The 15050-nt window shown below is 48.5% G+C and overlaps 1 protein-coding gene across 3 annotated transcripts in view; it reads left to right on the top strand.

Moving 5' to 3' along the window:
- The window catches only part of Slco3a1 (solute carrier organic anion transporter family member 3A1), a 279274-nt gene that overhangs the window by 204186 nt on the left and 60038 nt on the right, over nucleotides 1-15050 (top strand). For all 3 annotated transcript variants that reach the window (XM_055623272.1, XM_055623273.1, XM_055623271.1), the window contains exon 4: nucleotides 9895-10158. In XM_055623272.1, the coding sequence (XP_055479247.1) occupies nucleotides 9895-10158 (264 nt within the window). The remainder of the gene's footprint in view (nucleotides 1-9894; nucleotides 10159-15050) is intronic.

The raw sequence follows: 15050 nt of genomic DNA, 5'->3' as shown, positions 1-15050 counted from the left end.
AGATAGATAGATAGATAGATAGATAGATAGATAGATAGATAGATAGAAAGATAGATAGATAGATGGATACTTGTTGATAGTGGTAGAGCAGAGCTAGTTACCACATGGTGGCAATGAAGGGAAGAGAGAGGAAGAAGCCAGGGTCCCTGTATCCTCTTCAAAGGCACACCACAACAAAGCAAGTTTCGCCACAAGGCCCCATCTCCCATCTCCCAAAAGTGTGTGTGTAGACCCATGTACACACAGACACGTGCAAAACACAAGACACATGCAAACCATAAGTGAAAATAAAACTATCTTAAGCAAAGTTTGCTGTGTTCTTACGGGAAGAAGACACGTGTTTCTCAGTTGCTCTGGGCTTTGCACCTGTGCATCTGCAGCTAAACTGTGAGGCTGTCAGGTTAAACGATAGTGTTCTTGTTAGTTACTTATCTCGTTCATTGCCGTGATACAACGTCTCAGGGGTTGGCTAATCTTGGTTGTGAACTTGACACGCTCAGGAAGAGGGAACCTCCAATGAGAAGTTGCCTCCATCAGATTGGCCGACAGGGATGCTAGCGGGGCATTTTCTTGATGGCTGGCTGATATAGGAGGGCCTAGACCACTGTGTACTGTTCCTAGGTAGGTAGGCCTGGGCTTGAGCCAGTAGCAGCATCCTGCTATGGCATCTGCTTCAGCTCCTTCTTCCAGGTTTCTGCCTTGAGTTCCTGGCCTAACTTCCTCAGTGATAGACTAGGACTAAAAAATGTGTGATGAAATTAACCCTTTCCTTCCCAGGTTTATGGGGGGTGGTTGTTTTGGTCAAAGTGTTTTGTCTCAGCAACAGAAAAGCAAACTGAAACACTTGACAGGAAGCATTTTAGGAGAGGAAAACTACTCTGGTTTATAACTTGGAGAAGGCCGCCCTGGTGAGGAAGATTCAGCAGCCATAGTGTGAGGCTCCTACCACGCTGCAGCCGTCGTCGGGAAGTGGGGAGCAGTGAACCATCATCTTTGCTCTTCATGGTCTTCTGCCATCTTGGCAATGGGGTTTTTAATCAAGAATTTCATACATGCATATAATGATGGATGGATCAAGTCCACCCCCTGTTCCCTCTCTTTTCCATATCCACCTCATCTCTCTCACAACTTCATGAGCTTTCTCTCATACCACCTGTATGTGCATGGGATAGAGCATGGGTAGCCTTGCAGGGGCCACATACCTGATGAACACTTCCTCTTCCTCCACAGCCACCATCAGTTGACAGCAGCTTCTCAGCTAAGAGCAAGACTTCATGAGCACCCCCAGTGCATGCTGGGATTTTGCCTACTTTGATCTTTGTCCGTCCCTTGTGTATCTAGTCACAGCCACTGAGTCTGTGTGCACAACAGCCTTGTCATGACCGGCAAATAATGTTCCACCCCCGTGAGATCTTCCCTCCCCACTCCCCAGGGCCCTTTTCTAGTTTTTAGAGCTTTCCAGTTTAAACACACATATTCAAGCTTTCAGATCTATCACCAACATACGAGAAAGAACATAGCGCTTCTCTTATGGGGCTTAGGTTACCTCACTCACAATGATTATTTCCGGCTCTGCTTATTTATCCATATCTCACTTTTCTTTACAGCTAAGTAATAATTGTTGGGTATTGGAATCACATTTCCTTAAGCTAGTCCTTCCTAAAGGTACTTTAGAGTTGTTGCTTCCTCTTACCACTAGAGGGCGGGAAAGCATCGCAAATTCATGCTTTTTCTTCATGCTGGGGGAAACCCAACCAGGGGTATGCTGCTACCCCACAGTGGGTGAGTGGGCGAGTGGGCATATCTTCCCACCTCAGTTAACCAAATCTAGACAGTCCCTCACAGGCATGCCCAGAGGCTTGTTTCCCAGGTACCTCCCATCAGGTTGGCAAAAGGGATTGCCCATCATGGCTGTGTTGTGACAAATAGTCCTGAAAATTAATTTTGTAGATCAGCTGTTGGACACAGATTGGTGTTGGAAAGAGGTGGGAGCTAGCTTACCACACCATTCCAGGGCCCAGGCCCACAGACCTGTGTCCTGATCTCGGTGTTTATAGTCTCCAGGCAGGGAGCCAATGGCCTCACACCTTATATGTTGGTTCTTACAGCCTCTGGTTGGAAGCGATGCACCCTGTCCTATCCTAGTTCATTACCAAAGCAAGTCCATGACAGTATCACCATGCGCAGAGTGACTCATGCTGGACACATCTTGTCTCATAGTTCTTTTCATTTGTTGTTCGTTTGTTTGTTTGTTTTGTTTTTCGAGACAGGGCTTCTCTGCGTAGCCCTGGCCGTCCTGGAACTTGCTGTGTAGAACAGGCCTGCCTCAAACTCACAGAGATTTGCCTGCCTCTGCCCCCCTAGTGCTGGGATTTAAGGGGTGTGCCACCACACCTGGCTGTGGTCTCACGGTTCTTCAGTGGGTCTGGGTCTCAGGAGTCCCTCAGGGTCTCAGCTGTAGTTGGATGCAACCAAGTAACCAACCCGACCTGTAGTCCTCTTAGGGACCAAGGACAGGCTCCACCTCAGAGTCCATGGCGGCAGTGGCCAGGCTGACGCTCCTGGTCCTCTCTCCTGGACTCTGCCATCAGTCATCCTGTAGAGAGGATAATCGAGAGCACCCGAGGCAAGGAGCCATCGTATTCTGTAAGCTAGTCTTCAAGGTGACATTGTGTTATTGTCTGCCGTGTCCTTTGCTGGAAAACAGCAGGCCCACAGTTAAGAAGAAGGACTTTTATACAAGAATATTAATTCCAGGTTGGGGCAGGGATTTGGGGGTTGTCTTTGTTAAGGTTTCTATTGCTGTGAAGAGACACCGTGACCACAGCAACAATTCTAAAGGAAAACATTTACTTGGGGCCGACTTACCGTTCTGAGGTGCTGTCCATTATCATCATGGCAGGAGGCATGGTGTCATGCAGGCTGACATGTGCTGGAGAGGTAGCTGAGAGTTCTACACCCATATAGGCAGCAGGAAGAGACTGAGCCGCTGGGCCTGGCCTGAGCTTCTGAGACTTCGAAGCCACGACCTAGTGACACACCTACTCCAATAAGACTCCACTCCCCTAGGGGCCTTACAGAGCCCATTTTATTCAAACCGCCACCCGAAATCTGCCTAACCAATGTATCCACAACAATCGCAGCCACTGCCTAAAAGAGAGCACTGGATTTCTACAAAACTCCATCAGTAACAAAGCCGCATCTCATTTCTCTCTCTCTCTGCAGGCAGAGGTTGGGGGCTGCCGTAGCTGCTTCTTAAGCTGATCTGTTCTCGGGATCAATAAGAACTCTCAGTCCCCGGGTTCCCAATCCATCATCTCTTGACAGTGCTAAATTTACTAATTCACCCCAAAGAAATAATGTGGTCTTAAATCCAATCAAGTTGCTCTGTGATTCACTCCATTAATCCCACTGATATATTTACTTGTCGCTAATGATGTTACAAATTTCCAAGTAGAAAATAAAATCAGATGCAGCCTTATTTATTTATTCTTGCCAAGCTCTAGACCTCTCTAGGAAGGGAGAGGCTCCTGTCTTCCAGCAGCCTGGCCCTTTGAAATCCACTCCTAGCAAGCAAGGATGGACTGGCAAGGGAAACGTCATATGAAAAGTCAGCTGCCAGCACGTGCAGACAGAAAAGCTAGCTCCCACGGGTGTACCAAAGGCAGCGTTGTCCAGAGGCTGGAGGGGAATGCTGCGTGAGGAAGCTGCCTTGTAAAGGTGACGCATACGGTGATTTTGTACTGGGCATATCAGTAGTGACCCATCAAACCAAGGCCTTAGGCGTGGCCAAAATGTCTGAGCCAGAAGGAACTGTGGGCAGCATTCTCTTTCAGATCTTTCATTCTATTAGCAAGGAAACCAAATCCCAGATTGGGAAGGGGAGGAACCCGGCCAGCAGAGTGCAGCAGGGAGCATTTAGCCTGTGCACCTCAGATTTCGAAGGCAGACCCCAGCGTTCTTGCCATCTCTTCTTGCTCTCGTAAGCCCTGTGGAAAGTAAAGCAGCCTCCTCCACACGTCTAGGCTGGTGAGCAATGATGCCTCCCACGTATACCTCAGGTGGATACTTTTTCTTACTGTCTGGGCTTCTTACTAGTAGCATGCTTCCTGAGCACAGGGTGACAGGGAACTGTTGCTAAAAGGGGGTGTCGGTGAGTCACAGCTTCTAGAAGGTACCTGAAGGTCGGTACTTATTATCCCCACTAGAGGGCAGAAGAGCGCCACTAATTCTGTTAGGGAATCAGCCAGGAAAATCTCCTTTCCAAGCAATTTTTATTGTTTCTGCTCTTGTGGCAGAACCTCCTCGTGTTTGGGTTCATTTGGCTATATCTTGATCCAGGAATTCTCCGTTCTTTAGGGGGCCCTCTATCTTGTCCTTGCTTCCTCAAGTAGCTCTTCTCTTCTTTAGGGCTGCCTGCCATATAGAAACGTTACATTCTTCGCGAATGTCTGTATGCCTAGCCGCACGTGCAGCTCTGAAGTCTGGGGCTGGGGAGCAGGCAGGGAAGGCAATCTCTGGCCTGGAGTTTGTGTGGAGGTGGCAAAGACAGCCACAGAAGGCCTGTGCTTTGAGACAGATGGAGGGAAAGTGTCCTTTCCCCTGACCTGTCAGCAGGGGCTGAGGAGGTAACATTGCAAAGAGAAAGGAGGCCTGACTGAAAGCTGGGAGTCAGTGCAGCGGCAGGTATAGGGGAGCAGGTTGCTTGTAGGAATGAGCCAGCAGCCTGGAAGAGGATCCCCTAGAGAGGCGGGGAGCAGGCAGTTTACCCAGAGGCTCATCTGGTCTGGCTTAGGCGCAGTACACAGTGGCTGCTGCCTTTCATCTGCGTTTGATCCTGTGTGGCTCTGTTGGCCCCTCACAAGGCGAATAGATTCCTCCTGTGAGCGTTGGGGGAAGAAACGATGAGACTTCCAGAATTTCCTTTTCAGAACATCTTGGTAAAGGTAAAATTTGAGTGAGAACAGAACCTGGAAGAAAGGACTTGGTTTCAGGGTGTACCCCCTAAGTATTGAATCAGCCAGTGTGGGGTTATGAGAGGGGGATTAGGAACAGCAGCTGCCATGATTAAAGAGTTATTAAAGGTACACACGGGCTGCCTTGTCGGGAGCTTGGGACCTTGTAGAGGAGTGTGACTTCTGTTTGATAAAGCATTGTGTTTTGTCTGAAGAGTGCAGAGCCCGGTGAATCCAGACCACATTCCCATGAGCTCTGTGATCTTAGGGCAGCCCTTCCTCTTCTTGAGCCTGCGTGGGTCAGGCAAGAGAACACATAGAGTGCCCAGACACTGGCTGGCATGTGGGAAGTGTGCCATCAAAGTTAGAGCTAGTGGGGCGTCTGGGAGGCCTGCTAGCGTCTTCAGTTACTGAAGGATCCAGCACACCTTCAGCCCTGACTCAGCCTAACAGCCTGCCCCCCTGAAACCTGAACTTAACCAGAAGGCTGCCCCCACCCACGGACAGAAACCTTCCCCTCGTTGTTGGAACCTCACCAGCACCCCTATGGACACTTGTGGGAAGGCACACAGGCGCGGGCCTGTGTGTTAGTAGGTACAAGACACCATAGCCTGTGTACTTGTGGGAAAAGGTCACTGGCCAGGCTTCCTGTTCTGCCTTTTGAGAGCACTGGCACTGAGGCCAGCTTCTTCAGCTTGGACTGATTATCTGGACTGTTCCACACACTCCCCACCTTCACTTTCTAATTAGGTTTGTCACTTAATGACGCTCTTGGAATTCCCGAGTCCCATAGCAAAACTCTGATAATGGAGTTTAAGCAAATAAGGTACATGAACTTAAAAATGCCAGGAGACCCATTATGGCCCTCAGTACGGCCCAGGAGAAAGAAGCAACTGTCCCCAATTTGCTTTGAGGCACTCTCCTTATAGTCTCATGGGTAGGCCTGGCCTGTTAATCAGCTGTATGCTGGTTTCTTCCTGTTCCTCCTGATTTTCTTCTTCTTCTTCTTCTTCTTCTTCTTCTTCTTCTTCTTTTTTTTTTTTTACCTTGGAAATGGGGACAAAGTCCTCATAGGACCCTTGTAGTCACTTGTTCTCTGCAGAGGTGACAAACAGCTGTTAGGAAAAAACAAAACAAAACACAAGCGTAGATAAGTGGCAGTAAGTGCCTTCTCTGTCTACCCTGCTTCCTCTAGCACAGCCCAGCTCAGGCAGTCCCTTCACTACCCCTACTCTATTCTCATCCACAGCTGCCATCATTCCTGTGTCTTACGTCATTGGTGTATTTCTGTATCTGAGTCGATGAGACAGATCGGTGCTTTTCAGTTTTGTTCTGGACATCTTGTAAATAGCCACTTTCAAACAGGCTGGAAACAAGCTTTACAGGTCAATAGGGGAACTAGAACCGGGTAGGAGAACGGATAGATCCTCAAGCTTTGCCCCTGTTCCAGCCTGCAACAGTACTTGTACTGTCCTAAGCCTCCCTGAAGACTGCTGTCAGTGCAGAGAAGGGTGTCTGTTTCCCAAGCCATTTGTGCTCAGGGTAGGCCAGGTCCTGCTGCAGTAACAAACATACCCCCCCAGTCTGTGGCTTAGGAGGGTAGACGTTTATTCCTTGTTTCTGTCACATATCCAGAGCAGATCAGTGGGGACACTGTGTTCGCCGTAGCTTGTTCACGTATTCCTCTTGGGAGAAAGAGACTTGGGAACCACACACCAGTCCTGTGCAGTCACACTCAGAGGTGATGTGTGTTCCCCTGCTCGCATGTCCTCCTGTAAAATTCTAGTATGTGGACACACTTCACAAAGTGGAAGGCAGGGGACATACACTATTTGTCCAGAAGAGCCGGTCTGCACAGAGGCGTGAATGGCATCTGCTGTTCAGTTCATTGCCGGCACACACAGAGACCTCTATCTCAATATCGGCCGTTCTAGAACCGTGTCTCCTGAGCATTGCCATGCAAGTTGAGGGAGATTTTCTTTTCACTGTTAAGTAGTCAAAATTCCTCATGACGATGTTGAGGACTCTGAAGGATAACTCAGTTGGTAAAACGCTGGCCTCACAGGACATGAGGTCAACCCCCAGGACCACATAAAAAGACCAGGCACAGTTGTGCATGCTTGTGACCCCAGCACTAGAGAAGTAGGGACAAGAAAATCCCTGGGGCTTGCTGGCCAGCCAGCATAGCCAAATTGGTGAGCTGCAGGCCAGTCAGAGCTGACTCATCAAACAGAGTAGCTAGCTCCAGAGCCATCATGCCCAGGATTGACCTCCGGCCTCTCCAGGCACATTTACACACCCATTACAACAGGCACCTTCAAGCCCACAGGCATTTATCTACGCAGCACTGTTGTTTGGTGTGGACACTGGTGGGGGTGGTTCTGAGACAGGTTCAAGCGTGAGCTGGCTTCCCTGAGTAAGAAACTCACTCACGAAGCCTTCTCCCATGAACATGCTGAAGCTGAGCAGTGTCTGTTTCGGCAGTGCTGTTTCTCTCCTGCCACAATGCCCTGTGTAAGTAAAATGCACAGGGGGGGAATTGTAGGTCCCAAGAGAGCCACCTGTGGTTTTGTGAATCCTGCCCTCCACATACCTTCACATGAGCCTCTTCTGGCCTGACCCAAATGGCAGGGATGCTATGGTTTTCACCCCAGTGACACGTTCCTTGCTGTCCTTTAGTTCTTGGTCAGACAGTCGGCTTTGTACACGCATGCCCACAGGAGAGATGGTGATACAGACAGCTCACATAGCCAATGCCAGCCCATCTCCCCGGGACGCTTTCTCTCACATTCAAGAGAATCACTGGTTTCCTGTGACTTTCTACACAGCACTAATTTTGTTTCCCTCCAACAACTGCTAGGATTTCTCTGTCTTTGCCCACATCTGGAGCCTGTAGGCAGTGGTGGCTCCCTTTCTCTTTGTTTACAGCCACTGCTTGGCAGCAGGTGAAGAAGCACAGACAGTGACTAGTGAAAACAGCCCTATTCAACCACCGCAGGCAATTGTACTTCCTTTTCTCCTTCCTCATTTGCATGAAGATACTTCCAGAATCATCTTGGGTTTCCTGTGCCCTGGCATACTGTTTTAAAAATAAAACCCATCCGTGGAAATGCCCATTCATGTACTTAGAAAAAAGGAGAAGGGAAAATAATAAGAGCTGCCATATCCAAGGAGCCCGCATGTGCCAAGGAATTCTTGCTTGTTACCTTTCATCCTTACAGCCACTCCAGGGGTGGCATTCCAATTTCACAAATGATGAAAGGCCTTGGGGGAGGGTTGCTGAGGCCAGTGAGCTGCAGAGCTGGGATTCAGTGTCCTCCCCAGCCACCCTCTGCAGCTCTCTCCTCTCTTGTGCATAGCTACACAAGAGCAAATGGTTGGTCTTAGCACGGTGAGGGCCACTGAGCATCAGTCAGGGTATTGAGGGTAGAGGTTATCAGTATTCCAAAGCCAATTTGCACATTACCAGAACAATTGGTAGCCATGGGTTATTCGTTGCGTAGAATACATAAATCTGATGTTCACCCAGGTCCTCCAGGGAACACAAAGGGGTTTAAAACTAAAAAAAAAAAAAAAAAAAAAAAAAATCTAAAAAGTAGCCCCGAGTGTTGGGGCCTCCATATAAAGACCCTTGTGTTCTAGGCCACACTCATATGAACTTGGGCAAAGAACATAGGCTCTGTAATCAAAAGTGGAGAGATTAAAATTCCTATTTTATAGGTTTGTAGGAAGAATTTACTGAAACAACAAGGTCCATGTTGTATGTAAGTCCCAGTGCAGAGGAAACCCAGGGAAAGTAACGGCTGGTATTGTCACTAAGAGTCTTTGGGGGGCGGGCCACTTTATAAATGGAGAAATGCTCATCTGGTGTCTGCAGTCATCACTCTTCCCCAAGCTGCCCATCCATCTGGTCCCAGCCAGCAGCCCTATTGTTCTTGCCTCACATACTATTGTCCCCAAGAATCTCAGGGAGCACAGCTTATCATCAGAGACATTTCTAGGTAGCCACCCTGGACATGCCACTTTGCAGGGCAGCTGTAAAGGGGAACGCAAGAACCAAGGAGTAAGCAGTTCCATTCTGTTCCCATGACTTCGGTTGGCAAATCAAAGAAACACTAGTACCAAGCAGCCCAGATCTGTGCAGCCAAACTGCACGGATACACTTGGTGCCTTTGAGTGCTGAGGTTGTGCCAGAGCCTTCTCTTTGAGGGCTGGGGCCAAGCCAAGGGCTACCCTCAAGACTTGAATCAGCTGGGCCAGTGGAAGCTTGGGGACAGAGGACCCCACCATAAATGACAGACTAACGTCCGCCAAGTATGCGAACACATACCTGGTGTGGTTTTTCGGACCCTTCCAAATGACTCTACAAGCTAGGTACTATCGTCATCATGAGGGTTTTTAGATTAGTAAAGTGAAGCATAGAATTCAGAAAGTCTCAAAGGGGGTAGGATTTTAATGCAGGTGTCCTGAACCGTCCATTTTCCTGAACTGCATCCTGAACCTTCCCTTTTTGGCCATGAACCTGATTTAATTCGTGTTGTGAGTGATGGAGTGAGTTTTCCAACCAACTCTTTCTGGTGGGAAACCATGTACCTGGTGACAGTCTACCCTTGACTAGTAGATATTTGCTTGTGTTTCTGTGCACTCAGCTTGGCAATGCAGAGAAATGAGTCAATTCCAGCCTTGGCTGTCTGGTTCCTCGCTGTTTTTGTTTAGACAGATTATAAGCACAGAACAGACAAGAAAATTAAAGGGGAATCATGTTTGATCCCCAGCGATGGAAGAAACAGGAGCACCAACATGGAACAGATAGTTTCTGAGCTCACCGTTCCCACCCCATCAACTTCTATACCCCTTGAACACTGTGCACTGGATCTCTCTCTTCAGCACAGCCCTCACAGCCCACCTGCCCACTAAGCTGTGCCCTTTCTGTCGGCAGGTAACCTGGACATCACTCCTGATGACCCGCGCTGGATCGGAGCCTGGTGGGCCGGCTTTCTGCTCTGCGGTGCCTTGCTCTTCTTCTCGTCCCTCTTGATGTTTGGGTTCCCACAATCCCTGCCCCCACACTCAGATCCCGGCATGGAGAGTGAGCAGGCTATGCTCCCGGAAAGAGAATATGAGAGGCCCAAGCCCAGCAATGGGGTCCTGAGACACCCTCTGGAGCCAGACAGCAGTGCCTCCTGTTTCCAGCAGCTAAAAGGTAAGGGGCCAGAGCTTGATGGTCAGAACCACAGGGATATTGTGATGGGATGAGGGAAAGGGTGGCCACTGGAGGACTTGAGAGTTTTACATAAGTGGTCCACACAAACCCTGTGCTTAACTTATGACCAGACATAGTCAATGAATGCAAAACGAAGGCAGCCACCATTTATTGAGCAAATCCTGGCAGCTAACATAAAAGTCTCACTTTGGGAAACATCAAAGCCCTATGCATTTTAAAAGAAAAATAAAGACAAATGCAGCTTTTCTGACAAAATGGGAAGGTGCAAATAATAATGTCAACTGAGAGAGATCTTTTCTGGGTTGTCTCCACTCTCAGCATGGTCCCTTACAGACTTAGAAAATGACAGTAATATTAAATACAGCCCAGCAGACTCAGGCTGCTCCATGACCCCTCCCCCTCCACACACACACCAAGGGAGCTATTTGTGGTGTTCCCTAACTTGCTTGGACCTGCCAGAGTACCTGATGGAGTTTAGACATGAGAAGTTGGCCCACAGGTACCTGGGCATGAGCCAGGCTGGCATTCCTCCTCTTAGAGAAGTTGGGATGGAAGGAAGGTGTATGAACCTCATCTAATCCAGCCTCTATCAGTGACATGGACTGCATTCCAACGCACCGTCAGCATTTCCCTGAGGTCAAATCAAAGGCAAGGAAAGCACCAACAGGATGAAGTGCACCTGTGGCCGATGATGCTCACAGGCCTTGACTAACCCCATGCTCCTTCATCGTCTCATTCCACACCGGCTGCAAGCTTGCTCCATTCTCCCCGCCATGTTTCCACAAGGCTAAGACTGTGACACAGTTCTTCTATGACAGCATTATCCTGAGGAAAAAAAGCTTTGCCTGCAGAGACACTTAATCAAACCTGGGAGTCCATGAGGAGCAGAACGAACCAGTTCTATTTCTGAAAAGACACTAATTTAATAACCCAATGTCATGTCTGCTCCAATGTTCTCTGTATCTACAAGTGCTGTGAGCCAACTGATGGCCTTGAAACTCCTCTTTTTTAAGAGGAGTGCACTAGTAGATGACAGGTCCAGCTAGTGTATGTCCTTGGAGGCTGCCTTAGCTGGAATCATCCCCTCCAATTGTGTAAATTACGTATACTTTTGTAACTGGCAGATTCCAGCAGTCCCTGGCCAGCTGGACGGCAATGCCTGCTGTTATCTTCAGAGCACAGCTGACTGTAAATTCAGGCCCCAGACCCACAATAATCTATCAAGGTGGCATCAGAGTGGGTCTGGCAAAAGAGTACCCTGATCCCCAGTAGTGGCGAACTTTCCAGATCGTTCTTTGTCCAGGTGGTGGTTCTGTCTCCCACAAACCATAATCGCAAGCCTTCCTTTTCATCTCGGGGTATGCAAAGATGAAAAAGTAAACAACCGGGCTGTCAATGACCTCATGAGCAAGGCAGCAAAGACAGGCAGTGGTGCAGGCAGTGACAGACCTGTGGAGGGCCAGGGCGGGTAAAAGGCAGAGCTCCGTTGGATCTTGAGCTGAGGGCTGTCACAACTTCAGAGTGCATTCCCAGGTTTGCTCCATCTTCTCCACTTAAGGAGCCCCTCCCTGCTAGGGTCTGTGGACATGGTAATGATTCAGTGGCTTGTGTCCTGGAACTTACCTTTTACTAGAGGAGGCGTGCAACAGAAGAGGTCAAACCCAAGTGAAGATGAGCACTGAGTACCGTAGTTGGGCTGGGATGAGAGGTATGCATTTGGTTCCATGGGTTCAGAACTCACTAGGTCAGAAGTGGTCAAGCATGGTATCTGTGTGGACACACTACCATGAGTAATGGTTTTTCATTTACAGTGAGCAGTTTCTACTTAGTTGCCCCACGAATGGACCAGGCCAGCTATTCCAGCAGGGCAGGAAAGCTGTGTCTCCAGAAGACTTCTGCAAGAGAGACTCCAGTGCCATGAGCTATTATGCTACCGAACAACCATCCAGGTGCTGGCCACAGAGAAGGACCCATTGTATTACATCCTTTATCTTCCTCTGTGAGCTGGATGTTTCTGCCATAGGAACATGCCCACCAAACACACCCTTCAATGATGCTGGTGTCTCACACTAACTCTTCATCTACTTCATACACACACACACAAAATAATCTCAAAAGCCTGGTGGTCTTCAGGCATGTGAGCACAGAACATTATTTGTCAAATATAATCAGAGCAATGCATGCCTCTCAGAATCTCAATGGCCATTTCTCACGCATCCCTTTGGAGCTTTCAAAGGTTTTTCTTCTTGTACAATCTACCGGGGCCATGCTCAGAACATCTGTCTACAGCAGTCTTTCAACCCCACCACATAGCATTCCCAGGTTTCTTAGGGAGAGAGCGGTAGAGCAGCCTGTCTGTAGTGGGACATCCTGAACTGTACCTCAGCTTAGCAACATCTCTGTTGTACCATCTTGGTTGTGCCATTTAGCTCCACTTGGCTTTCACATGGGAGATCTGGTTTCATCTTTACAGCAATTCCCTCAGGTTGGTGTTACTATTTATCATCGTATACAGAGTAGAAGGCTATGCTTTGGTTATGTGGGGGTCTGGAGATGTGGTTCAATTTTCAAAAAACATCCTCTCCCACAAAAAAAAAAAGATGATAATAATAATAATAATGAATAGGCTTTGAAGATCTGTTGCCAACAAAGCTAGCCATCGGCTGAGTTTGTAACTCTCTGCTGAAGATGAGAGACAGAAAGCATAGAATCTGGTTTCTGAATACCTTGGAAGTCCCCAGCTTGTAGCAGCCGTCACACAAGCACATTTTGATAAAACAGATGGCAGACAAACAAATACTTGGGTTTATGAAGCTGTGGTGTCACCCTCCAGGTGGGAGGCTGCCAAACCCAGGCACGATTTGAGATCTCAACATGCCACCAGATCTCTTTACTTCTAAGCCTTGGCCCTGAGATGCTTCTGTCATGATGATCCCATACTTGAGGTCGCCACACTCTCCCCTTCATCCTAGTGCCTAGTACTCTTCTTCCTCCCCTTTCATGCCAACAAGTTATATATTGGCCCCTGGCGTGACCCTCATGCACCCAGTAGCTGTTCAGTGTATGTAGAATTTATGAAAGGCTACCTAGAGGAAAGAATGGCTCATTGGGACTGAAATAAATAATCCAGGGGCAAAAAGGTGGCTCTTTGGCTGAAGGTGCTTGCTGCCAAGCTGACTACATGAGCCTGATCCCCAGAACTCACAGGGTAGACAAAAAGATCTTTGATCTTCACATACATGCCATGGCATCCTTGCTTATGCACGTGTGCATACATACACACACACACACACATACATGCACACACTACCACCTCCAAAAACAAAAGCCATAACAGAAATGTTTGCTCTCATCCATTATCCCATGGGAATCTCTCTAGCACTATGAGCCATTGGTCCTTTGTTACAGATATGGAAATCAAACTTAGAGATGGAAAGGGAAGACATTTGAACCAATGTGGAAAATCAATGCCTGTCTCCTTAAGCTTGACGTGACTCTGCCTCTTTGGCTGAATAGACTCTCCTGAAAAACAAGTGGCAGCACGAGGTGCTAAGCGACCTTTTGTGGAGTGTACTGAAACTCTTCTGCAGTAGCACAGATGTCCCCTGAAACCATGCGTCTTCAAAGGGGTTGCAGCTGGAACGGAGGAAGCGCCTGCTCCCTGCCAGCACTGGTGGGTCCTGACTTGCTGAGACTGGGGTAACTGCCTGTGTCAAGGCTCAGAATCCTCAGGGCAAGTCCTGACTTTTCGCTCTGAGAGGGGCAGTGAGAAGCTGAGCACTCTTGTCTCAACCCTTCACCCCGACAGACAAGGGGCCTCTCAGTGTCCTTGAAAGGACTGCTGAGCCATGTGCACTTGCTCTGGTGGAGCCTCACTGGGAGAACACAGCTCTGCCCTGATACCTCACCCTGACCCAGCAGGGCCCAGCACTGTGGTCATTTGGCCCTTCTGCACTAAACCTCTGCTGCTGCCTCCTGTCCCTGGCCTCTCCCAGCTCCCATCTGCCCCGGGTCCCTTTCTAACCTAAACCCATCATTAGCAGCTTGATGGCATTTAGAATCATCACTAAAACAACGAGTGTGTCAAGGCTGCTACAAAAAGAAAGACCCACCCTGAATACAGGTAGTTCCATCCCAGGAGTCAGCCCCAGGCTTAATGAAAATATTTATCCTTCCTGTTTCTACACTATGGGAACAATATAACCAACCAGCTACCCAGCATGTCTGCCGTGGCGCCTTCCCCACCGTGGCAAATGGTTCCCTCAGACCGCGAGCCAGAACAAGCCCTTCTTTCAAGTCACTTCAGTCGTGTGTTTTGTCACGGCAACTAGAAAAATAACCGATAACAGCATCTGATCCTGTTGCCACCTGCTGCTTAACGAGACGGTGGCAAAGCCCACTGTGTCTTCTCTGAGGAGGTCTTTTCACACCTACCTTGTTCTGCATGCCAGTCCTCTACTCTTCAAGCGCCCCATTGTACCCTGCCTGCTTCCTGTTTCCCAAGCCCTTCCCTGGAATTCACATCCTGTTGTGGATATCAGCATCCTTTCTTTTCAGTACAGCTTCCTGACTTCCTCACAGGACCCCTTCCCTGGCGTGACCTCATTTTACTTTTTTTTTCCTGTTTTTTATTATTATTATTATTATTATTATTATTATTATTATTATTATTATTATTCTCTCATACATTACATCCCAATCACTTTCCCCTTCCTACTTTCCTCGCAGTAATCCTGCCAACTTTTGCTCCTGCCCCCCCCCTGCCCCAGATCCACTGCTTCTCCATTCCCCTCAAAACAGAGCAGGCCTCTGAGGAATATTAACCAAGCATGTCTTACCAAGTTACAGTAAGACTAGGCACAAACCCTCAT

This window comes from Psammomys obesus, unplaced genomic scaffold (genome assembly GCF_907164565.1).
Source record: "Psammomys obesus unplaced genomic scaffold, mPsaObe1.curated_primary_1811, whole genome shotgun sequence".
Lineage (NCBI taxonomy): Eukaryota > Metazoa > Chordata > Mammalia > Rodentia > Muridae > Psammomys > Psammomys obesus.
The sequence above is the reverse complement of the archived record's forward strand: the minus strand, read 5'-3'. Positions and strand labels throughout refer to the sequence as shown.